Source organism: Cryptotermes secundus, unplaced genomic scaffold (assembly GCF_002891405.2).
Source record: "Cryptotermes secundus unplaced genomic scaffold, Csec_1.0 scaffold779, whole genome shotgun sequence".
In the NCBI taxonomy this organism is placed as follows: domain Eukaryota; kingdom Metazoa; phylum Arthropoda; class Insecta; order Blattodea; family Kalotermitidae; genus Cryptotermes; species Cryptotermes secundus.
The window spans coordinates 2,032,903-2,060,484 of NW_019737096.1; the positions used below are offsets into that span (position 1 = coordinate 2,032,903).

General features: G+C 40.8%; 1 protein-coding gene across 1 annotated transcript in view; it reads right to left on the reverse strand.

Annotated features, from left to right (window-relative positions):
- LOC111870191 (tyrosine kinase receptor Cad96Ca) overlaps positions 1–17,134 on the reverse strand; it is a 68,551-nt gene extending 51,417 nt beyond the window's left edge. Inside the window, exon 1 of the mRNA XM_023862274.2 lies at positions 16,880–17,134. Within this exon, the coding sequence (XP_023718042.1) occupies positions 16,880–16,937 (58 nt within the window). The 5' untranslated portion in view covers positions 16,938–17,134. The remainder of the gene's footprint in view (positions 1–16,879) is intronic.
- Positions 17,135–27,582: the final 10,448 nt, after the last annotated feature.

Here is a 27,582-nt window from a genome sequence, read left to right on the forward strand (position 1 = left end):
AAGTCCTCTGAGGTCGATGACCTTAAGAATCAAAGAAACCAACAAAGACTGTAAATAATAGATAGAATTAGCATTGAAATGTATTTTATTTTATATACTGTAACGTGTTTTGCTACTGATGACGCCGTTCGAATTGTTAATTGGTTTATTTAACAACCTACAAGTCTTGGCTACAATTAATTATAACACTGTTACGGGTTTACACAATTTACAAATCCTACGCACTAATCTATTCGCTCTGTCTTCAGTAGTCTTCACTTATTCACAGTACAATACGGGAGCTATACCAGTGTCACTGTATTACACACTCCCAATACCTTCTCACACTATCACTTCTAACCATACGTTCCGGTATTCTTCTTTCCGCGTTCACGATTCGCTCGCTACAACTGAACTCGGCGACTGTTCCAATTCAACTGTCTTCGGCGGCGGCTACATTTTAACTGTCCTGGCGGCTGCTATATTTCAACTGATTCGGCGATTTCACGATCCGCACTGCGTCACTCCTGATCACACACTCTCTCACATACTGCTCAGCCGCCTTTTTATACCGTTCCCTGTTGCCTGTGTCAACAGCGGTGTCACGTGATACGTCACAGTAGGTAGCGCTGCCACGTCACCGCGGGGGAGGGGGGCGGAGTGTTGACTGGTCTGTTACCATAGCAGCGGCAGCGGTGTTACGCCACCGCTGGCGGAGAAGGGGGTATCCTGTATAGCGCAATACGTCACAATATTAATAGACTATTTCTTATATTACCAGACGCTTTTGAAGTAACGTAATCAATGTATTTCTATACACTAAACTCCGTGGTTATAGTCCACAAGCGAACTATACCGACCGAGCGACCGTCGCTTGTCGGCGAAGTTAGTGCCAACTTTAGCGGATAGAGGTCGCGTGGTCAGCGCAACGGATCCCTATGGCCGTTAATCTCGGCTTTCTAGACCGGAGCCGCTATTTTTTCATTCAAGTAGCTCCTCAGTTATCCTCACGAGGCTGAGTTGACCCCGTTCCAGACCCACTACTACTCATAAAATCTGGTAGCACCGGGAATTGAACACGGGATCTCTGGATCTGTAACCAGGAATTCTGACCACTTTTCCACAGAGGCGGTCGTTTATTGCCATAGGAACATGAAGGATGGTACAGGCATATGTATTCAGTTGAGGAATTTGTTTCCTGGTGCAGTATACGCTCTGTGACGACCTTGAAATTTCTCTTCTAAAATTAATTGCATTCTTTTAATTACATGCCTGGCTCTTTCTTCAGTAATTACCTATAGAAAACCACACACGAAAACTATGTAGGATTTGATATTCTCACAGCGGTGGCTATGAAGAGTATTATCTTCTGGGATAAAACGCGGTGTAGTCAATTGAAAGTAACCGACGTTTCAGAGGAACATATCGCCTCCATTTTCATGGTCCAATAAGTCAAACAAAATACCAACGTCAAAGTGGGTGGCAAGCTGAGTAAACGGCTGGCCGGAAATTTCGGATTATATAAGAAGGAGGGAGGAAATGAAAGAGTGGAAGTCGGGACATCAGGGTACAATCTGCTTCCTTCCACTACGTCTAGTCCCTCATCCGTCACCGCATGCCAGCGACTCACTCACTTGAATTCTCTCCCTTACACGTCGGTTCCCTGTCCAACACAACCTAACATTTGTTCCATTTCTTTTTCCTAGACAAGCAATACCGCCCCTTTTCAGGGTCATCCTAAACAAAATTTCCCTCTTGCTTCCTATACAATCCCAAATTTCCAGCCAGGCGATTTGTCTGCTTTACCACCTGCTTTCACTCTGGTATTTTGTCCATCTTATTCAGCCTTGGAGATAACGGCTGTATGTTCCTCTGAAACATCGGTTGACATTCAGCAGACTACACGGGATTATATCCCGAAGATAGTGCTTTTCATACACAAAACATTTACAGATATATAAAATCAGGTGGCGCTGACAGCCATGGTTATTTGTTGATATTGACAGAAATTCCATTCGACAAAACTAAATCTCCAAAAATGTCATGCAGATTGGCACACAACACGTTACTATTGGCATAGGCACTTTACGATAAGTAGTTACTATAGGATTCTGACGATGGTGTATAACACACTGATATATTGGGTTTCTGGACTTTATCCATCGTTCTGGTTTGTTATCTTAAAAACCAGGACGATGGATAAAGTCCAGAAACCCAATATATCAGTGCACTTTACAATAGTTAGGCAGCACAGAAACTTAGTGAACAATAAAATATTTTCACAGTGAAAGTTTCCTGATCACTGCAGTAAACGTCATTCTGAACAAGTGACAGGTACAGTACCATATTTCTAACTGAGAAAAGGTTATATATTATAAATACAAACCCCTCCGTCCAATGTGACATATAAGTTTTTACTACGTTAAAACTTATCTCCCTTACGTGTTTCGGTCCTTACGGGCCATCTTCAGAGCTAACTTCATTACAAACTTGAAACTACCATCACAATAGGTGTTTTGATTTAAAATACATACACTTATATCCTATAATGCACAGTACGCATAAAGTCGAACGTTTCACAATGACAGCAGCTTCCTGGTGTTGTAAAGTTTTTAAAGTTTGTATACTCTTCAATTTTCACCATCTTACATTAAAGAAACTATATAAAAATATAATATCAAATATCAAAATAATATCAAAATATAATATAATATCATATTACAGAACAACGGACGGTGCGTTGTTTCGTTTCTGTCAAGGATTAAAATACACTGCCGTAAACATCAGATAGCTCACATTTTGATCCAAGATCCTTAAAGACAGTGCACTTGTTCCTGTTCTTAATTAATTAAGCACTACGCTATGAAGACGTATGGGGGAGTGGAGATATAGCTCCACCTCGGTACTAGACGGAGGTGAGTGGTCAGCGTTACGCCCTGGATGTTTTGTCCTCGCGAAACAGACCCGGTACCAATTGCATAAGAAGCTGGATGGACCCTAGAACTAGTCTGGACGTTGTGAAATATAGAAACAATTTTTCCCATACCTTCCAGCCCGTATCCCTTCGAATTACGTACTGAGTTATTGCGGTACGTGAATGATCTAGCCACATGTAATTATCAAGCGTTGCCTCACTGCCAGGCACATCAAGGCACGTGGAAGCAAGTAGAGCCCGTTACTGGGCGGAACCTCACGCTTCGACTGCCTTCAGTCCCTGGGGCTGGATATCACGATTACATTAGTGAGTTCGGTGTTCTGTTAACTAATTTTATTTTCAAGCTGGAGAAGTCAAGGATACCTTCTGAGTTCAACTTTGTCTTACTTGGTCATTCGCAATGTGTCCGACCTCTGTAGTCACGTATATATTCTAGACACGCCAGACGCGATATACACGTGTCCACAGCAGTTCTCTGTGAGACGAAAACAAGAAACGAAGTTCTGAGAAGAAATTAACATCGTCAACTTTCTGTTAAATGTCACAGTAGAACGGCGAACCAAGCCTTGAAATTGAAGGTTACACAATTTAATGATCCGTTTAGATCACTAATTGAGCGTACTGTCTCTGTGCTTATCAGTGACAGAGAATTGTTGGAAATTTACATTTTCTCTTCAGTCTCCGGACTGAGTTTCAAATTTAAGATCTTTTATTGAAAAATAAAGTTCAGGTAGTTTCATTGCGATAAAATTGATAGTAGAGTTATATTCCACAACTTGCTGGTTGCCAAGTTCCGAACCAGGTTGAAGAAAATTATAGGATTTCGAAAGCGCAGACCCAGATGGGATTTGGAGAAGTTATATGCTCAAAGACAAAGCGTGCAAGAGACTCTAGAAGAGAAACTCGGTGCAATTGAAGGTGAAAGCGGAAATGCTGAAGCGCAGTGGAACGATATAAAAGAATGCATGTTAGATACTATCAGTGATTTGGTAGGTAAAGTTGGGAAGATAGCAAGAAAACCATGGGTTACACAGGAGATGATGAGTAAAATGGAGGAGCGAAGAAAATGGAAGAATGTCAACAATGAAGAAGGCAGGAGGAAATACAGGAGACTGAGGAATGAATTGAAAAGAGCCACGGACAGGGCCAAAAAGGAATATCTTGAGAAGATATGTAATGAGATTATGGAATTTCAAAGAACAGGCCGTTATGATTTGATGTACATGAAGACAAAAGAACTAGGATGGAAAGAGAATCATGGGATTCAAAATGTTGGCATCGAAGACTCCCAGGGGAATAGAATAGTAGATCAGAGGCAAGTGCTGAAAATTTGGGAAAATTATATTTCAGAACTATATGATCGACCTAATCGGCCAGAAACCTTAGAAGTTGAACCGGAAGAAGAAGTAGATACAGACGAGAAAGGACCATATATTTTACAAAGTGAGGTGGAAAAAGCTATCAAGGAAATGAGGAAGGGAAAGGCTACAGGAGATGATGATGTACCTGGAGATGTGCTCAAGTTACTGGGAGAAGGTGGTTTGAAAACACTGACAAAACTAATGAACACCATATATGAAAGTGGAGAGTGGCCCAAGGACTTTACAGAAGTTACAATGATTGCCTTAAAGAAAAAGACAAAAGCTACAAAATGCAGCGACCATCGCACAATAAGTCTTATTGCACATACAGCAAAGATAATAGCAAAGATACTTAAAAGAAGAATTGAAAGGAAAATAGAGGATGTACTTGGAGAAGATCAGTTTGGATTTAGAAGAGGAAAAGGAACCAGGGATGCAATTGGGATGATGAGAATTATAGCGGAACGAACTTTGGAGATAGATGAAGAACTGTGTGTTTGCTTCATAGACTGGCAGAAGGCATTTGACCGGGTAAACTGGACCAAATTAATGCAGATCCTGAAAGAAACAGGTATCGATTGGCATGAAAGAAGATTGATTAGCAAATTGTACATGGATCAGAAAGTTAGAGTACGACTGGACAGGGGGGAGACAGGAAGTGTGCAGATTGGAAGAGGAGTTCGACAAGGATGCTGTTTATCACCAATTCTGTTCAACTTGTACAGCGAATGCCTTACCAAGGAAGCTCTGGATGGGCTCGGTGACTTCAAAGTAGGAGGGCAAATTATTCAAACTGTGAAATATGCAGATGACCTTGTGTTAATGGCTAAGGAAGAAACTGTGCTACAGGGCATGATTGATAGACTAATTGAAATTGGAAGGTGCTATGGCATGGAAATGAATGTGGAGAAAACAAAAGTAATGAAAATTTCGAGACAACCAACCCCAGTCACAATAAAGATAGACCAAAAACAAGTGGAGAATGTGAAATGTTTTAAATATTTGGGTAGCTTGTTAACAGATGATGGAAGGTGTACTTGTGAAATTAAATCCAGGATTGCCATGGCAAAAGCTGCATTTAGCAAGAAGAAGAATCTTTTTACCAGCAAATTGGACTTAAATTTGAGGAAGAAACTAGTGAAATGCTACATTTGGAGCATAGCTCTGTATGGGGCTGAAACATGGACACTTAGGGCAGTAGATCAGAAACATCTGGAAAGTTTCGAAATGTGGTGTTGGAGAAGAATGGAGAAGATCAGTTGGACCGATTATGTGAGAAATGAAGAAGTGTTAATTAGAGTCAGTGAGCAGAGGAATATCCTACATGAAATAAGAAAACGGAAGGCTAATTGGATTGGTCATGTTTTACGCAGAAACTGCCTTCTAAAAGAAGCTATCGAAGGAAAGATAGATGGGCGGATAGAAGTGACAAGAAGACGAGGAAGAAGACGTAAGAAGATGCTGGATGACCTTGGGGACAGAAGAGGATACTGTCATGTGAAGGAGAAAGCTCTAGATCGCATTAAGTGGAGGAATTGTTTTGAAAGAGACTGTGGACCTGTCGTCTTGACAGATTACTGATTATGATGATGAGAGTTATATTATAATAAATCAAACCGCTCGCAGTCCTTAAACACGTGATAATTACTTCTGCTCTGGACTGAGACTGGACCTATCAGATACGAAGCAGGCCTTTACACCTAATCAACAGCAACATTCGGTTGTTATAATAATAATAATAATAATTATTATTATTATTATTATTATTATTATTATTATTACATTTGTAATCATTTTAGTCTCATTGTAGCAATAATTTTTTCTCCTTCTTCAATTCTTTCTTACCGAACTTAGTTTGCCCTCTTCCGTAATAACACAGCAATGAGAGACAACACTAACCGATTCCCCTGGCGCGAGTCAAATTCAAACAAGAAGTTCTGGGAAGAAGTAATGAGCTACTTTCTTTCCACTGTAATTTTACTATCTGATACAATAAGTAGAAAGAAAATTTTAGTATGAATGAGTAATGAAGCCAATAGAACAATCAGTACTCTTCGGGATGCTTCAGTGTTGGTATTATTGATGGGAGTAATGGGAGAAGGCCTCAGATGGCATGATATATATACCAAATTTCATGAAGATTGGTTCAGACTTTCACGTAGTATTAAGGTTATTTCTCAGAAATTTGAGAGGCTGCAATGTTTTTGTTACTAGTGGAAGGGACTTATGAAGTGTGCCGTTGGAATGGCCTCAAGTGGCATTATATACATACCAAGTTTCATGAAAATCGGTTCAGGAATTTAAGTAATAATATAGTCATTACACCAAAAGTTTGAGAGGCTGTAATTTGGGTGCTACTGATCGAAAGGACTTACAGAGTACATGGTTGAGATGGCTTCATGTGCCATAGTGTAATTACCAAGCTTCATGACGATTGGTACAGGTGTTCAAGCAATATTAAAGGTTTGCCACAGAAATTTGTATTACTTTTGGGATTTATGAATTACACTGTTGAGATTGGCTTATGTGCTTTGATGTACATACCAAGTTCATAAAATTCGGTTCAACCATTCAAAAGTTAATGTCGGGGGGATGGATACACACACAGATACACAAACGCACAGGGAAGAAGTTGATTTTATAAGCCCATTTTTATTTTTTGAAAATAAGTACGGTAAGCTAGAAATCCGCTATGAAGTTCCCCGCCGAATTATGTTAGTGATTACACAGTTGACGGGATTGCCACTTAAATGAAGTATGCGAGTGTTTCTGATAGAAACGAGCGAGGAGAGATGTATTCTGCTCCTTGTGATCATGTAGCATACTACTTAATGCACGTACAGTAAAAGTTACTTTCGTATATTTTCACTTAGTTTAAATATGACTATAGCAAAAATTTCGAATACACTGTTCGACAAAACATTGCAGACATAATCGCATTTTTGTAGGCACCGAATACGCCAAAGCGTAACAACATACAACTCGAGATTAATGAGTATCTGGACTTCGTCCGCCTTCTCCCATTCCGAAAGCACAGGGTGTTTCGGAATCTGTTTCAGTCGTCAGGTGAAACAGTGGAGAGGCACCTACTCAGATGTATCGGTTAAAACAGCTAGTCTCAGTCATAGAACCGTTTGAAATTGACTCCATAAGCAGTCTAGTCTTCTGTCTGTCAGTCTGTCTGTCTGCTAGTCTTAACAACCGTACCGGATAATACCTGTACAACTAACAGTTTGGTTCGTCTTTGAAACCCTAAAGTCTTTGACAGATGATCATATTTTATGTGGGAGATTACTCTTCTAAACAGGAATTCGTAATATTCACTCACTCACTCATGGAGCTGAGCCCTTCTTGAGAAACTACCAATTGTGCAGCTACTCAAGAACTTCTCAGCATTTTATGGAACCCGAATGTTCATTACCGTGTTCACAAGAGCCCTCCACTTGTCCCTATCCTGAGCCAGAGAAACACAATCCATACCATCCCATCCCATCCTATCTAAGATCCATTTTAATATTGTCCACCCACCTCCGATTTGGTCTTACCAGTGGTCTCCTTCCTTCCGGCTTTCCCACCGAAATCCTATATGCATTCCTCCCCTCCGCTATTCGTGCTACATGCCCTGCCTATCTCATCCTCCTTGATTTCAGCTTATTAATATGCCTACTGATAATTTGTTTCAAGGTGTGAATAAACTGACTTCTTGGGCATTAACCATAGTCCCGTTTATTTAGCCTACTTTCTAAAGTAGGCTAATGTGATTTCCGTCCTGTCTGTGTTTATATTTCGAACAACATTCCGGAGAATGGAATCTGCCTCCGTCCTGAGGCAAAATCCGTACTGATTTTGGAACAATCGATAGAGCTAGTGACTATCTTCGAGCACCAGAATCCATACAGGACAGGATATATAAATCAAACATAATATAAACCACCCGGGGGAGCTAAGGCAAAAATTTAAAACGCCAAGTGCATAAAGAAAAAAATAATGTAAATTAAAATAAAAATCTGGCTGACTGTTAATGCCCAATAAGTAAATAATTGTATTCCATCGTCACGAACTTTTAGATCTTACTTGAATAAAGTGTAAAATTTACCGCCCTCCCTGACTATACTGGCTCTATGGTCCACTCATCCTTCTGTCCATGAAACTGAACACTCATGACCATCTAGTTCTCAGGTTAAAAATACTTGGAGTTATGCCTCTAAATCCATACTGTATGACGTAGCGCTTAATTGTGTAGAGAAATACATGTAAATGTAACTCTCTCTGCTCTATTTACACGTCAGTGCAAGTGAGCGAACGAATTAATTACTAAGATATCGCTGTCACGGTATCCGAGCGGTCTAAGGCATGTTCTGTCTTCGCTCGGAAGACGGGATCGTGAGTTTGAATCCCACACCAGTCATGGATGTTTGTATATGTATGTGTTTATTTTGTGTTTAGGTAGAGGCCTTGCGACGAGCTGATCATTCGTCCAAAGAGTCCTGCTTTCTGTAAAATGATCATGAAACTGAAAATGAGAGGTCACTGCCCAAGGGGACTGTAGAACAAGTGAAAAAAATAAATATTAAGATATGTATGTAATGGTAGGTCATGTTTACATTTCTACAGCCTAGTCGGTAAAGTAATTAGACCACGGGCTGGACGATCGAGGAATCGGGGTCTGATTCCTGGCAGAGGCAGTAAATTTTCTCTTCTCCCCAGCGTCTAGGAATTCTGTGGGGCCCGTCCAGCCCCCCATACAACGGGTACGGGAGCTGTTATCCGTTTGTAAGGCGACAGGATAGTGAAACTTGCCGCTCAGCTCCCGCTATTGTAGACTTCAAGAACACCTCCACTCCCACGTAAGTCTTCATGTCGTGCTGGTTGAAGGCAGGCAACTTCGCCTCTATGTTACCTTTTAGGATGAGGTATTGGGTAAATGTAATGCGGGGAATGACGTTAAGTTTCAGAGAGCAACATCTTTGGAGTGACATGCGACCATTCATTATGTAGCAGAGAGAAAGAATCCTTTCCAACTGCCGTCTCGGTTCTATTGCAAGGCTAAGAGATTGCCCTGCTTTAATTCGACACAGTGTAACAGCAAGAATCCAGGTCCAAGTTGCATTACGACTGACGGTCATTCAATCACTCCTCATTGATTTCGAGACCCTCTTTGACTAATGAGCAGATTTTAGTGAAAATCTTGACCGTTACAATTTCATTATACCGTTATACCGTTACAATTGCAATACACTATTTTGATCGACGCTTGCTACCTGAATAATTCTGCAATGAAATCATACGTATATGAAATTTTAAGAGCCTAATGAAAATCTCTAACCAGTGAGGACTTCAGAAAAATGCCACTGATGAGTGGCCACTGTATCTGCATATAAGGCAGTTCAACAGCTTTCGTCCAGCCTCATGTCCACCGAGTACCGGAGGTTCTTTTCGGTGGACGAAACGAGAAGCTGAGTGCTCGTATCCATTTAAGTGTGGAGACTAATAGTACATGGACATATACCTCCACTTCGCCACACGTGTTCATGGTCTAGTGCTTGTATAATTACGAGAACAGATTTACTTTACTTCGTCAGTCGGAGTGCAGTAGGTTTCAAATTAAAATGAATTGAAACAACAGATTTCCACCTAATGCTTTAGATTTTGTATGCATCCTACAAGGTTTTCAAAATTTATTACACGTTATTACGTCTCATATATCAGAAAGAAAGGGCTGATATCCGACGATACTAGACTCACTGTCTATGGCTCCGCAGCCCTTTGTTCTACTTTGGCCGCTTTCTCAGTTTCTTAATCCTGTACACAGTCGGTAGGACCCCTTTGGATGGGGGATGAGCCCGTCGCAAGGCCGTTACCTATACAGAGAACAACTTACTTCCTTACTGGTGGAGCTAAGCCCTTCTTGAGGAGACGCCAATTCTGCAGCTACTCAAGAATTTCCAAACATTTTATGGAACCTGAAGGTTCATTACCATGTTCACAAGAGCCCTCCACTGGTCCCTATCCTGAGCCAAATCAGTCCAATCCGTACCATCCCATCCTATCTCTCTAAGATCCATTTTAATATTGTCCACTCACCTATCCCTTGGTCTTCGCAGTGGTCTCCTTTCTTCTTGCTTTCCCACCAATATCCTTTTTTCATTCATCTTCTTCCCCATTCGTGCTACATGCCCTGCCCACCTCATCGTCCTTGACGTGATCATTCTAATTATACATGGAGAAGAGGACATGTTACGAAACTCCTCATTATGCAGTTTTCTCCAACTTCCTGTTACTTCATCTCTCTTCGGTCCAAGTATTCTCCTCAACACCTTGTTACAGAGAACAACACACACACAGAGTAAAAGCACACATACATCCATGCGTTGAGTGGGATTCGAACCCAAGATCCCAGTGTTCGAGCGGGCGAAGACAGTTCCTGCTTTAGATACCGCGCAGCCACTGTTATGGGCTGACTAGACTCACACAGTAGAAGAAAGGTTTAGTGTGTTTTGAAGCACAAACATTTCCTGTAGACTGTGGACGGCTGTTGATCGTCAACTGAGTGACCTGTGTGCCAGGTACAGCGAAGAGGAGAGTGTTCAGATCTGCGCCTGGACTCAATGAATCAGGGGCAGTATTTCTAGTGATACAGTCAGCGGATTCATTATGGTAACCGCTGGCCTCAAAACGGTGCAGCAAACTGAGAAACCAGTAAGTTCATCTTCCAAGTTTATGTGTAGGTAAGATGTAATTGGAGGCAGAGAACAAGAACAGAACGCCTTGAAGCGAAACAGATGAATGTTCTTTGTTAGCTATTTTCCTGCGGTTTTGCGAAAGATGACTGCCGTTGCCTTTAGACCAGGTCACTGAGCCGACATTTGTTCTAATGTTATAAGAGTAGTTTAGTCTGCATATTTCATTTATGTCCCAAGAAATTTGTCAACAAAAATTATATTTGGTTTTCTTGCGTTTTGTGCAACAATAAAAGGTTAAGATAAGAAGAATAAAAAATAAATTTCACTTCGACCTCAATCTGACAGTCATTCTCAGCATAAGGAGAAAAATATTCCGCAATAACGGCATTCAGAATTAAATATGGTCATAATCACATTTCAGCTTTTTTTTTTAATTTATTCGATATATGAAAATGAACCCCTCGTAGGTGTCTCCACCTTATCGTGGTGAGTGGGTTTGAGTATGCCAAGGACCCTGAGAGCTATACCAGCAGTAGCGTAGCTACTGGCAGGGCCTCCCTTGCTGGACAGGTCAAAGGGTAGGCATCAGACGAAGAGAGAGACCGAAAACTGATGCCGGAAGCAGCGTCATCAGCAGCGACTTGAAGCACAGAGCAAATGATGCTCGAGATGGTTCAAGTTCGTATAGCAACAGGCGTGACCAGAGTGGTTTGAACGGCTGTTGTACTGCGATGTGGAAAGCAAATGGAAAAACTACCACATTATCACTTTTCCTGGATAGTCTCTTTCCAAAAAAGAAGATCGCATTAAGTGGAGAAACTGTTTTGGAAGAGACTGTGGACCTGTCGTCTGACAGATTACTGATGAATGAATGAATGAAAATGAATGTTCTTTTTCCTTTGATAATATAATACTTTTGAAGATTTACTGTCGTTTCAAACTGCTCTTAACTTACCTCGGTATGAACATAGTCAGACGTTTTCTCTCTTTTCCCTATAATTTTAAACTCTACTTATATCCCGTGGCAGGCGCCGTTCGTCCCATGTCTTCAGGCCAGTCAGCAAATGAATGGAATCAGCGGAGGGCTTCTGAAGGCAACAGAATCTCATGGTGCTACATGAAGTTTTAGTTCGCCATGGCGACCTTCTTAACTGCACTGAATATTCTTGGAAACATTATAGAACACTGTGTGTAATGTATCCTGGTTGCATAACTATCAAGCCTTGTGTCTTAAAATCGTTCTGTAAGTTCGAAAGTTATAAATAGGAGAAAAGCTATTCTATATTTCTATACATAGCACCAAAAATATTATATTCAGTTCGAATCTCTGTTTGGTAACCGAATATTGTGACCGTATATTCGTGATTCCTTCAATATATTACGATTTTCGCTATTCACAGGCCTACTGTCATTTCTCATTCAGCCCTCTACAACCTACGTATATAGCAGAACGTCATTAATTAAACCAAACCAAACACTTAAGTGGGATTCACTTTTTCAAGTAACCTAATCGATTCCTTGACATTTCGAGACCAATCCGTCAAAGGAAGAAGAAACTGACACGTCGCGGGCCTCGAGTTGCATAGATCACTGTGGGTCACTGGGCTGGCCTACATCGGAGTCACGCTACTTTCACAGCTCCCGGAGAAATGAAGTTAATTTACTGGCTCTTATAATCGAGTTGTTAGGATATCAGTGAGTTGCAACTGCAACTTGTTAAAGTCCTGGCAGATATTTCAGAGGATCTGCCAGACTTCATGTGCACATTAAGTAAGTGATTCTTAGTGAGGGGAAGTCCTGTTAACCTGGGTTAAAATACAGGAACTTGAGGAGTCATGGTAATATGAAATTGAGTAAGACATACCAAAAATAGGGGCTAGTCATGAAAATTTTGACACTATAAATTCAATATAAAACTGAAATAAGTTTACTTAATAACGAAAAATTTTACAAGAACTTTACAGAGTGTTTGTTAGACTGGGTCCTGATGCATTTGATCACAATAATGCCAACGATTGCATTAATACACTTCAGTAATATGCAGTGTTCAGAAGTGCATATTACGGTATGGCTGCATTGGTTCTGATAAAGGATTATTTAGACAGTGGAAACCTTCGAAACTTTACACTTCAAAACTAGAGAAAATAAAGACATTTTTCTCATCACTTTTAAAATATCGTTACACAGTAAAGTTGTTTCTATGTCTGAAGTTTTATTGTCTTTCAGGAGTATTGAGTATTTAGGGGGTGGGTTGCCCCATGCAGCGCGACCAGTTTGATCTATTGTGCGTCCCCCTTTGAATTTCTACTGTCTCCATACCCTACCGGTACTGGTGCTTGCTATCGTTCCCTTCTACCAGCGAGGTTTCGGCCTTCTACTGGCAGTAGTATCTAATAGTCAGTCCCTTTCTGCAATGAGGTCGTCCCTCCTCTGGCAATGGTACCTAAGCTCCCCCATCTACCGGAGGCATTGGAAACTACTTGGGCGGGAAATTTGCCTAATTTAGCTAAGAGGTCTCCTAGAGACATGAGGTTTTTTTACGTGCCGTAAATCTACGACACGGGACCCACGGCTTAAAGTCCCTCCCGGAGGACTTGTTCCCTGAAATTTTCCGCCGTTAAAAATTCCACGACCTCCGCCGGGTTTGAACCCACGTACCTTGAGTCATGAGGTGGGAACGTTACCCCTAGACTACGGAGGCCGCTTTGTCTTTCAGGAAGTTTAGTTTTAGTGTGATCATTATGCTGCGATGTGTAGCAACTGTTATTATGAAAACCACGTGTTTGTTAAATGAAATAGATTATGCATAACACAAATTGATACGCAAAATAGTGTATATAACCCAAAAGTTTCGTGTTTTAATTTAAAACAACGAATAAATTATCTCACCCATATGTGCAATATGGCGGCAGTGTTAGGGTGGTTATACGTACTCATCGATGTTTAGGTGTGATATAGCGTAGTAGAAAAATTCTTCACATTTTAGTTTTCCCTATTAATATTATTTTATTAAGCGAGTGTCTGGGTCTCTTTCTGCCAAAGAAAAGCGGCAATGGCGTGAACCCGACCGACATGTCCATCTGGTACCTGTGTTAAAAATAATGAACTATGCTTCCTCCACGTCGTATGTGTTCATGGCGTGGTACTTAATTAGGTACAGCGACAACTTCACGGTTTGTCTCTACATTATACCATACTTCCTTAACAAGTACATACAATGCTTAACTCGAGTCCTAAATGGCTGACTGTCTACCTGGTACAGACAGTGTCTTATGTTAGTAGAACTTCTTTTTCTGCAGTTAGAACCTGCAAATAGAAAAGTTCTCCAGCACACCATTTGCTCTCTCCCCATCTGAGTTTTCTTCACATAGACAGATTATTTTTCCAGCATTCATATTAATACTATCCTCCCTCCCACTCTTAGATCTTAAAAGCGATTTCTTCCGGCGAACTTTTCCTATTAACATTTCCCATCTATTCCGTATTCCTAAGGAGCGTGCTGTATGTTCCACCTGTCCCAGCTCCTGAATTTAATGATTCTAGGTGACGGAAATAAATGATTACTTTGAGGAATTCTTTCTTCTGGGATATAAAGCTGTGTAGTCTGGTGAGTCAGGTGACCTTAAGAAGCAGTATGTCTACTCGATCTTCAAGGTTGAACATTAAACAAAGTAAGAAACCATCATGAACCATGTAGCAAGTGGCTATACTGAAAATGGAGACGATATATTCCTCCGAAGTATCGGTTGAATTTTGCCGGGCTACACGTTGTTATATCCCGTAAGATAGATCTCTTCATAGTCAACCTGTAAGAACCTCAAATCCAACAAGTTATGGAGGTATTTGTTACATAATTTTCTTCGTTCTTCACATGATCGAGAATAGAATGAAATCAGTGTACCATTTGAATGGTCGACGGAATTGTCCTGAATTCGGTACAGGTGGCTGCAGTGTTGAACAATTTAACAGTGCATGACGAGATGTTCGAGGACATGACGAAAGCTGTAAAATGTTCAATTCAAGCAGGTCTTTAGAAGAAAAGTGTAGCATAAACACACAAACTGTCAGCTCCTGAAACCTGCTATTTAGATCATTTCTAAATAAATCCTCATTGGTCATCCACATGAAAAAAAAAAGGATCCAACTGAATAGGTTTTGACAAAATTTGTTACTGGTGATTTGCATTAAAGCTATTGTTCGGGAGATCCCATCAATACTGCCAACACACAAACATTAAATTACTGCATCTTGCTGAGGTATTTTGCGTTATGATATTGTGTTGTCTGATTTACCTATGTTACGAGGCGAAGCACTACCTCCATCTGCAGGATAGAATGCATGAACATACTTTTTCAACTGATATTAGGAATTGTTCATTCTGTAGGCTTTTCAAGTCTAGTTTCAAATGCGTGACTCTATGGAAGGAAATTTGGACCTATGAAAGATATTATAACAAGGCAATTTGTGGGGAAAATTAAGTTCTTATGTCCACTTGACTTTAAATTCTTCCTTCTGTTATAATTCAACGATCCTTTTTACCTGATACGTTGAAGATACTGGCTATAGGATAGACAACACAAGTTCAATTCCTGGAATGGACATTTTTTCTTTACCATCAAACGGACCTAAGTTCAACGGAGCCAAGTATCCAGTAGGTAACAACTACAGTGAGGGGCACGCGGTAACGCAGGGGCTCTATGCTACAAGCCGGAAGGTTGCGGGTTCGAATCCCGATGATGTGGATTTTTTTCAATTTACCTAATCCTTCCAGCATCACTATGGTCCTGGGGTCGACTCAGCCTCTAACAGATATGAGTACCAGGCGCCGGGGTAGCGTACTCGGTACAGTGGCTTGTTGCGTGCTGGACGACTGAGGTGTCGGAGTTCGAGTCCCGGTAGAGTCAAGAATTTTCTGTTCTCCATATCGTCCAAGCCGGCTCTAGGCTTCATCCAACCTCCTATACAGTGAGTACCGGTAGTAAAGCGGCCGGAGCGTGAAGATGACTACTCACTTCCAGTTAGTGCCGAGGCAAAGGAAATGTGGATCTTTACATCCACTCCCTCATAGGTCTTCATGGTGTAGTGCTTAATGAGTTGCGCACAGGGACAACTTTTTCTTCTTATAGTGATAAAGCAAATGGAACGTGAATGTAACCACTGCCTATTACCGAAGTTTCTGCTTCAGATATGCCGTGATTCTATCATAGTCTGACATAGAAGCATATGTACGTTTCATATGTTACACATTAATAGAGTCTGGTGTGTTAACGTTGCACAATCTCTGAGATAGCTTAAATTCTCAAAACCTTTAACTGTAGTCAAGACGGTACTCTTCAACATATTATAAATTGTTCCATACTGAATATACAACTTGGTTAATGTGTATAACCAATTTATTTCTTTGCCAATTTCACATTCCTTAGCAAGGTGCGAAATACATATCTGTCTGAGGCCACAATATCGCTGTTTTCCGCAGTTTCTTAGATAGTACTTAGGGTTTAGAATGTGCACCCTTTGAGGATCTAACACATGTCACAAGAAAATATAAGCATATATATTATGCGAATGAATATGAGATTTAACAGCACCCAGGATAGCTTGGTCTGAAGAGAGACTTGACTAAAACGTCCATGACCCAGGAATCAGGGTTTGATTCTTGTTAGTGGCAGAGATTTTCTCGTCTTCACAGTATCTCTAACGGCAATGAAGTCCACACAGCCTCAATCCAATAGATACAAGGAACATTTTACTCGAGGGTAAAGCGGCCGGGGCGTGAACATGACCTCCATCTTGGCTAAAATTACGTGGAGCTATACCTGTGCTCCCCCATATATCTTCATGCCAAATGCTTAATTAAGCACAAGAACATCTTTACCTTTTACCTTAGCAGACTGGTAGGCATCAGTGCTTTCATTGCTTACCTGCGCCACAGAACTGGAGAAGCAGTATGCCCCAAAGGAACTCACAGCTCCGCCCCATTTTAACAGCGTCTTCACACTATGTGTCGTTCTAATCCAGCGTTGAAATCACCGTTACCTTGCTTCTCAACCCATATCACTTGCCACAATATTCACAACATTTCTTAATATTGAACAAACTTCACTTCACAGTAACTCAGTCAGCACGCGCCATATGTTTCTGCACAGATAACCTTCTGGTGTGGCTTTCCTACCTCATTTCTGGTTTACGAGCAAGGAGAAAGTCTTGACCCAGCCAACACTGGTTGCGAGAAAACGTCTTGTCCAATAACAGGAGAGTTTTTGTAGCACTTAACCAATAGAAACGCCTCTCTTATCGTGCAGAAGTGTGTCGTCTCACTCTAACCTGCATTCCTCCAATCATTCGGCAACGTCAGAGAAGTTGGAGAGGAAAATATAAATTTCTGGTTGTCTAGAGCAGTGTTCCGCAATTGGTGCGAGGCCAAAAACATCGAGCGTGCCATGAATTTTTATATGAATTGGCGCTTTCGCACGTTGTAGCTAGAAAAGGGAACATGTTAAATTATTAAATCTTTAAGTGTTCCTATTTGTCCCTTTTACATTCCTATAGCAACTGTATACCTTAACCTTTCTATCGTTACTGATGGACATACGATTCTTAATGTAACAGAGGGCAAGGACTTGTGTATGTATACGTGAATATTTACTTATTATGGCCACATTTTATACCCGCTTTCCATGCGGCGGAATTTTGTAGTGTACCATCATGTATCTTTGGCCAGTCTGGGTGTGGCGCTGATGAAAGAAATAGTTGCAAAACGGTCTAGGTATAGAGGAATTGGATTGTTCGATAGTACAACTCTTTCGTTTGTTGTCCTTTGCCTGTAGGGTGGAGATTGTGAGGGGGTCATAATCTGTCTTGCTATGAAGTGTCTGGTAGCAAATATAACTGTTTTGTAATAGCTTAACTATCATAACTGATGCACCCTTCACTGTACCGTCGTTTTTGAAATCGTGCTTAAAATGTTATAGTAATTTTTACCCGAAAGCATATCGAGTTTAAAAGTATGTATTAAAACATCTGGTCAATAGGAAATAATGTGGAAGGGTACCCTTAAAATGTCCATGAATCTGCAATCATATGTACACTTCTGAAAACAGAAAGACAACGTGTAACCTTCTACGTATGATGTGAATCTACTTGGTGATAATATAGATACCATAAAGAAATCACATAGACTATAATTGACACTAGTAAGGAGGTTGGTCTAGGACTAAACGCAGAGAAAACCAAGTATAAGTTGGTATCTCGTTACCAGAGTATAGAGCAAAATCATGACATGAATATAACCAACAGATGCTGTGAAAACGTGGCACAGTTCAAATATTGGGGAACGACAGTAACAAATATAAACCTGATATAGCAGAAACTTAAGGGGAGATTGAATTCGGGTAATGCTTGCTACCATTCAGTCCACAACCTTTTGTCTTCTCGCCTGCAATCTAAAAATGTAAAAATTTGAATATACAAAAGTATAATTTTGCTTGTGGTTCCTTGTGGGTGTGCAACTTAGTCTCTGACATTGAGGGAGAAAAATAGGCTCAGGTTGTTGAGGAGAATATTTGAACCGAAGAGGGATGAAGTAACAAGAGGTTGGATAGACGTGCATAGTGAGGAGTTTCATAAATTGTACTCTTCGCCAAGTATAATTAGAATTGTCAAATTAACGAGGATGGGATGGGCAGGTCATATAGCACGAATAAGAGCCAAGAGGAATGTTTGTAAGAGTTTGATTGAAAGCCAGAAAGGAAAAGACCACTATAAAGACGTAGACGTAGGTGGGTAGATATTAAAATTGATCTGACGGAAATGGGATGGGGTTGATATCAATTGGATTTATCTGGCTCAGGATGGGGATCATTGGAGTGCTCTTGTGGACACGGTAATTAACTTTCGGCTTTTAAAATTGTTGGGAAATTCTTGAGTATTTGGACAACTGGCAGAGAGCTCAGCTGCTACCACAATTTTTTATGAACAGTAATTAATTGCTGAAGGGAGATAATGATGTTCATATTTATCATGATATTGTTCATGTCTCTTGCACTTACTGCAGCGTCGTTAAACAAGTAGAAATTCTTTACTCCGCTTTCTTGAAGACCGCTTTGGAGGGTTGGAAACTCCAACAGTACGGCTTCCTGAAAACCCAGTTTTAGACTATAGAAAACAGGAAGATCAGAGGATATTTCTCGGCTCTTTGTTCGCTTAAAATATATAAAATAAAATTCCTGCCCGTGAAGAGACGCTAGGGGAATCTGTTCATTAAGTTATCGAAGTTAGTGACCCCGCACTGCTCATAACTTCGAGCAAGTTAACTCTACAGGTAACATTGCTGGCTTCGGCTAGGAAAGCCCATCAAATTGTGGCGTATATACCCGTTGATAGGCAACGGCCAGGAAACAAACAACGGAACAACTCCGGCTGCTAGGCAGCAGATTCATAATAAACAACAATTGAACAGCAGACAGAGTAACGTTGTTGTCTGTGCGGTCCGTGCCGAGATGTTATAACCAGGACAGTTAGTGAGAAAGTGCAGTGCAATGAAATGAAGTGAAGAGTTCAGTCAGTCAGTGAAGAGAAGATTAAGAGGTTGGTGTGAGATGGTCGCCAGCCTGGGAGTTAGTCAATTGGAGCAAAGTTGTGAGTTGTGAGTAGTATTATCCAGCTGGCAGCGACGTGAGCACAGAAGCTGAAAAATCCATTGTTAAGATCCGTTACTAGGAAACGACTAGTGAAAGCAGATTCAGAAGACATAGCATGTGCTCTGTCGATTTCTAGAGTGTGAAGATCAGTAATGGCGCTATAATTACTTGTAGTTACGATCTGTAAGTGGTCAATAAATCCAACCACCAATCCAAATCCCGTCTGTAGTCACTTACAAAGTAAGTAAAGTTGTCCCTATGTTTAACTGCTTAAGCACTACGTCATGAAGGTGAATGGGGGAGTGGATGTATGTATGTTCATATTTTGTTGACCTCGACACAATTTGGAGGTGAATGGTCATCTTCACCCTCCGACCACTTTATCCTCGTGGAAAGTTCACCCTGTATCCATTGGATAAGAGGTTTGGACTACGTGGAGAAGATAAACTCTTGACCCTCCCGGGACTCGAACTCCGACCCCTCGGTATTCCAGCCCGAACCCTTTCGTTTCCGCAATTTCACTGTGGGGATAGGAGCTAATGTTCTGTTGGTCAGCATGAAGAGCAAGAATATACAGTTCACCAAACCGTCACACACGTGTCGCTGAATTAATATGGGGTACCGCTGAGACAGGCATAGTCATACTGGGAAGAAGACTGAAAGTTGGGGTGTTTACCGGCCGTCGCATAGAAACGGCAGTTGTTCTTTTGTTGCCTGCATTTGTTCTCGTGAGAATGTTTACGGATATTCCTCTATTGTTGCGTAACCTAGCAACGGGCTGTTTGCCAAGAATCTGTCTTGGCGGAAAGTTGTTTAGCAACCCGTTACTTGGCAATGGGTTTACATGTCACAATATATATATATATATATATATTTATTTATTTATTTATTATTNGTGTAGCATATAACGAAAAACCATTTTTTGCACGTTTTCTAGAATTTTCAGTTGGTCCATGCTGCAAGAAATGTAATTGCAGCTGCCACATTTTTAGTTATATATTCACTATTGAATGTACAAGAACAAAAGATTGGAAACATAATTTTAATGGCAATAAATTTTCTTGATTTAACTCATTTAAAAGAAGACGCTGAAATTTTGAACTGAGAAAGTTTGCAGGATATCCTCAGAAGATTTAGAAGTTTTTATTCTTTTTGGTAGTCATCAAGTAGCAAAAGGAGAAGAGAAAAACTGCAGACAATCTTAGTGCAGAAGTGTTATCATCATAACGGAGGCACGAGAAGCAGGGTACACATATGCTCGTCCCATTGTACCCCGTCAAATGTTTCCGGAACGCAAATTGTCCCAATTTTTAATTTAGAGGATATCAGGTATTAAAAAGCATTTAAGTTTGCTAGCGAAATTTAAATTTCCAATTTCCTGTGTAGATCAGTTGACGCGATGTGCTCTTACTGCATAACATTTTCGCTGACAGTACAATTCAAATGTTGCAAACTTTCATGCAGTAAAAAAAAAGTGTTTGTGTTTCATTTATTCACTTTTTGCAGTGTTGCATTCCTAAATACAGAGTTTTAAAGCACACATTGTGATATTAAATCCACTATGGAGAACATGTAAGTCAAATAACGAATGACTTATTTGCGAAGGTTTGTAGTCGTTTCCATAGTGTTTTATGGCTATCGAGACCTCTGTTGTATAAAGTAAAGTTTCAAATATAATATGAATATTATAGAGGAAATAACTTTTAGAACATTGTTTCGTATGTTTCTGAAACCGATGCATAAAGAGTACGTAAAAATTTCTAAATTATTTAGTTAGATTACTCTGTGCAGTTCCAATGAATACCGCGTACTCTTTGCCCCTTTTATTTGTCTCTGAATTATAGGCTTTCTATCTAGAAGGCGGCTCCACTGAAGACAGGCATGAGCCGCGCTAAACGCGAATCCGTCCGGGAAATATTTCTTCATGTGCAACGCCGCTTGTTGGCATTTGTGTTTTTCCATGAATTTTATTCACTAACAGATACTTACTAACATCTGGTAAAATTCTGTACGTTCAGTGGATAAGCAACTTAAGAAATGTGCTAGATATGTCTTTTGTAAGAAATAAGTTGTAATATTTGCTTAACATATCAGAGATTTTACTGGAAATTAGGCAGTAATAAACGGTTTTCCTTTGTTGAATTAGCAAATCACCGTGCCACTAAAACTTGTGTGTCAATAGAGTAGTATCAACTAGCATTCTGCATCTAGGCACTAGGCGAAGTTGAGTGGTCAGCTTCACACTCCAGCCGCATTATCCCGGGGAAAGAGCGCCGGAACCTAATTGGTAGGGGACTGGATGGGCCTTAGTGTCAATCTGGAAGCTGCGGAGAAGAGCAGAATTTCTAGAACCCTAATTCCCCGGTCGTATCAAGTCGCTATACAGACAGTCTGTTTGCAGGAAGGCTGGCTATGTTCTGTAAGACATCTGACGGTGTGGCCGTCAGTAATTTACATTTCTCTGAAAGCCAAACAGGTTAGCCGTGTAAATGTCATGCCATGACACTGCATGTCGTTATGGCACATGTCTTAAGTTAATATTTGCAACCAGAGAACAGTTAACTTTAGCGCAGTGGAGAGGTATATGGTTCCAAGGTACGGCCATGAATTTAGAAAGGTGGGTGAGATGAAGAGAAACAAAATGATGTAAAGGTCCAACACTCGGGGGGGGGGAACTAGGTATCTCCCCTGTCGTCTATAATGAGTGTGTAAGGCTGCGGTAAGTTGCAGCTGTGGACTGTTTTAAGGTAACATTTCAGCAGTTACTTTCAGGACTGGCAGACGGATTTTTTTAACAAGATTCGAATAAAGACTTCTCGAGTGCGAAGCAGGAATACTGATCAGTTTACTCGGATTTAGGTCAACTATATACATACAGTATATCTCAAGAATGGGCAGGCGCAGGGCAACCTATTTTATATTTCGTGGGGTGAGGTGTGACTGAATCCGCTTGGTACGTCGTCCACTGAATTTCAACATAGGTACAGGCGTAATGGTTTCACTGAGCCTCGGTGTCACTGCGTGCATTAGGCTTGGTGCTCAAGACAACTCAGTTTCCTGTCCACTGGGGTAGAGATATCTGGAGGAGGAGTCTGACTATGATGACAATACAATTATTGTATTTATGGACGTTTACCACCATCCTGTTTTTATTTGAAACACAACGTTTCGGAAACTGGATTCTCTCTCCGTCTTCGGGTGGAACCTACTCGGTTGGGCCCAGTCGATAGAGCTAGTCCATGTCTCCGGACAGCAGCAACAAAACAAGATAATATCTACAAACCAAACACTCTGGCATATGGTTTGTGTTGTGCTTGGTTCCTCCCTTAATGTCAGAGGCCAAGTTTCACACCCATACAGAACCACAGGCAAAATTATAGTTTTGTATATTCTAATTTTTATGTTTTTGGACAACAGACGAGAAGACAAAAGGTTCTGGACTGAATAGTAGCAAGCATTACCCGATTATCAATTCATACACCCGTTATCTAAAAATGTAGCTGTTGACTCGGCATATAAGTAATAAAGAATTCAATTGCAAGAATTGAGTTAAATGATTGTATTTCTTGAAGAAAGCAGTCTTCTGGGATGTGGCACCGTGCAGAAGTTGTGTTAACCGACGCTTCGGAGGAACGTATCGCCTCCATCTTCAGGGTAGAATATGAAGGCGATATGTTCCTCCGAAACCTCGGTTAACACAACGTCTACAAGGTGCCACATCCAAGAAGACTGCTTTCTTCATAGTTACCGCCGTGAAAATCTCAAATATTACATATTGTATTTCTTCTTTATTTTTCTGTCGGCATAAAATAACGGGGGGCACGCGGTGGCGTAGTTGGTTGAGGCACTATGCTACAAGCCGGAAGGTCGCGGGTTCAAGTCCCGATGAGGTCATTGAATTTTTTTCAATTGACCTAATCCTTCTGGCCGCTCTATGGCCCTGGGGATCACTCAGCCTCTTACAGAAATGAGTACCAGAAAATAATTAAATAATTTTCCTTGGGAGTAAAGCGCGGCCAGCGCGTAAGGCTGACAACCTTACCGCCATCTGTGAGCCGATTGTCTAGATAATGTGGGACCCTCACGTCTCACAACCCTATGGGCCTTCACGGCCTGGTACAGGGATAGCTTTACTTTTACTGCAAGAATTAATGAACGTGACTACATATTTAGAATGCATTTTTTCGGACATTTCTTGTTTTTGAGCTGCTGCGCCGACCAGTACGCTGTTGTTTACTTGTCACTGCAATTAGCGAAGGACATTTAGTTACGGACCACCTCTCTGTCAACCTGCTCGATCTTCGTACCAATAGAATCAAAAGTTTGGTTTTATACCGGATCAGTGCGTACAGTCTACAAATACAACTTCCCCCAGCAGAGACAACGTAAAAGAAATAGAGAGGTGTACGAATATTTATTAAGAGTCTGTCCCTATTTTAATTGTAACAATAACAACAGTAAAAAAACAGCTACTTCTGTAAAATTGTAACAAGAACAAAATTTTACGAAATAGTTTCCGTTCAGTCAGGAATTAAGCCTACAGCAAACAGTTCAGACGTGAGAGGTAGCGTGAGAAATATATTATTTTCGACTCTTTTCAGATTACTTACTTAGTTATGGAGCTGAGCCCTTCTTGAGGAGAAGCCAGATCTGCAGCTACTCAAGAATTTCCCAGCATTTTATGGAACCATAACGTTCATTACCGTGTTCACAAGAGCCCCCCACTGGTCCATATCCTGAGCCAGATCAATCCAATCCATCCAATCCAATCTTATCTCTTTAAGATCCGTTTTAATATTGTCCACCCACCTAAACCTTGGTCTTCCCAGTGGTCTCTTTCCTTCTGGCTTTCCCACCAATATCCTATATGCATTCCTCTTCTCCCCCATTCGTGCTACATGCCCTGCTCACCTCATCCTCCTTGACTTCATCATTCTATTAAAACTTGTTCTTTTCAAACTTACCTTCAAAAATAGGAGAACTCATGAAACGTCGAATTTGCTACCGTGGGTTATTAGAGATCTGTGTTTGCTGATTATCAGTAGCCTAATATAATGACTATGACGAATACCATTGCTACACTCATCGAAATTACAGGTCTCTGACCTACCAACGAGGTTAACAAATCTATCAAATACTTTGAAATGCTGTTAGGATGATCAAACGGAGGGGGTTGGTACGGTTGGAACATGTGCCACGAATGGGATATTTGAGAAATAGATGTAACTTTTCGGTCGGAAATCTTAAAGCCAGATATTACTTGGAAGGCCTAGGTGTAGATGGAAGAATAACATGAAGATGGATTTAGGTAAACAGAATATGAGAATGTGGACTTGCTGAAACTGGTTCATGATAAGAACGCGTGTCGGGCTGTTTAACACATAATGATGAACTTTCATTTCCCATAAAAGACACGGAATATCTTGATTAGAATTGACTGATTATTAACGAATGAAGGTAAACTGTGTTCCGTGAAGTTAATTTTTGAATTAGCGGCACAGCCATATTGTACTCAGGCAAACATTCATTTGCACTTGAAAACGACGGCAAAATAATCACAGCATTTTGCAATTACAGGTACTATATCCGTGAACAACCAGTTTGTAAATATTTTGCTCAGAACCTTGACAGTTCATACCAGCACGGAACTTGTGTGACTGACTGTAATATGTGTACACTAAGCACGGAAGTTCTTTGAGCCAATGACCTTGGAAAAAAACAGTACGTGTTTTTGTCAGTTCTCTAGTTGCCCGGTAGGTGTACAGCGACCGACCGTACAAACTCGGCTTGTGGCCAGTGGCGCTCCTAGTGGTGAATTCTGGTACTACATCCTATGTTGCTGGCCAAATTACTAATTTTGTGCCGTATTGATCCGTGTGTAGGGTAGTATCAGAATTTGATTGTAGGTATTTGTGGCATTTTGTCCGCTCGTATCCGTCTTAATGTGTTATTTGAACTGTGCTCAGCCCCTCCCGCTTTTACGAGACCGCTACATCAGTCAACATTAGATGCTATTGATTTTTCTGTTTATACGTAGTACCGTATGTATAGGCCGCGTGCGTGTATAGGCCGCAGCACAATTTTCAGACAGAAATTATAGAAAAAATAATTTTCTTGGAATATTATTTCAGGAGTATTACACCCTGTATTACTAATTATGAATATAATTTTTTTTAAATGAAGTGTGATTTCGAATATAAGCCGCACCCCAGTTTTCCTCTTGAATTTTTGGCAAAAAATGTGCGGCCTATACATGCGTAAATACGGTATATTGTGATTACGTAACTGAAGAGCCAATATAATATGCACTCGTCACAGAATAACGTTTGAAGCTTATTATTCAACACTTTAGATAATTTCAAATTGTCGACATTATGGTTCATAGATCAATGTCGGTGCCAGAACGACAGCAAGTGCTGCCTGAAATCTTACTCTGTTCCCGTTTCTCCGTATTGTAACCGTACCACTGCTATGCAACCATCTAAATGTAATTAGTTTTATTAATTAGAAATTGTAATTGTCCACAGTGTGATGCAATGAACAAGTGAAATGAGACATAGGTCTGTTCTTGCATGTAAGAGTTAGCGTCTTCTCACAAGTGCAGAGAACAAGAAGACACCCCGTTGCGAGTTCCCAGAAAATTTACGTGAAAGTATAACTAGAAAGCCTTTTGCGCATTCGATACTTGACAACTTGTGCATGCCATAACGTAAAATAGTGAAGTTTTAATGACCCAAGCCAAGCTTCACATTTATCAAGATTCTGACAGAAAGTACGTTGGAGCTCAGAAATCTAAACTCCTAGTAATACTTAAACGGAGTGGAGGAATAGCTATTACTCCTATTTTTAAATGTAACCAATCACTGAAATTTAAGGGTGTGACAGGGCTGAGACGCTGATGAAACAAGGACTTGATGGTTCGAAAGGAAGTCAGTTGTCGAAGTCAGTCACACACCGGCCGTTGTAGAAATCAGACGTAAAAGTCACACACTGGCCTTTGTAGAAATCAGACGTAAAAGTCACACACCGGCCGTCGTAGAAATCAGACGTAAAAGTCACACATTAGCCTTTGTAGAAATCAGACGTAAAAGTCACACACCGGCCGTCGTAGAAATCAGACGTAAAAGTCACACACCAACCTTCGTAGAAATCAGACGTAAAAGTCACACATTGGCCTTTGTAGAATCAGACGTAAAAGTCACACACCGGCCGTCGTAGAAATCAGACGTAAAAGTCAGACACCAACCTTCGTAGAAATCAGACGTAAAAGTCACACATTAGCCTTTGTAGAATCAGACGTAAAAGTCACACACCGGCCGTCGTAGAAATCAGACGTAAAAGTCAGACACCAACCTTCGTAGAAATCAGACGTAAAAGTCACACATTAGCCTTTGTAGAATCAGACGTAAAAGTCACACACCGGCCGTCGTAGAAATCAGACGTAAAAGTCAGACACCAACCTTCGTAGAAATCAGACGTAAAAGTCACACATTAGCCTTTGTAGAATCAGACGTAAAAGTCACACACCGGCCGTCGTAGAAATCAGACGTAAAAGTCAGACACCAACCTTCGTAGAAATCAGACGTAAAAGTCACACATTAGCCTTTGTAGAATCAGACGTAAAAGTCACACACCGGCCGTCGTAGAAATCAGACGTAAAAGTCAGACACCAACCTTCGTAGAAATCAGACGTAAAAGTCACACATTAGCCTTTGTAGAAATCAGACGTAAAAGTCACACACCGGCCGTCGTAGAAATCAGACGTAAAAGTCACACACCAGCCTTCGTAGAAATCAGACGTAAAAGTCACACATTGGCCTTTGTAGAATCAGACGTAAAAGTCACACACCGGCCGTCGTAGAAATCAGACGTAAAAGTCAGACACCAACCTTCGTAGAAATCAGACGTAAAAGTCACACATTAGCCTTTGTAGAATCAGACGTAAAAGTCACACACCGGCCGTCGTAGAAATCAGACGTAAAAGT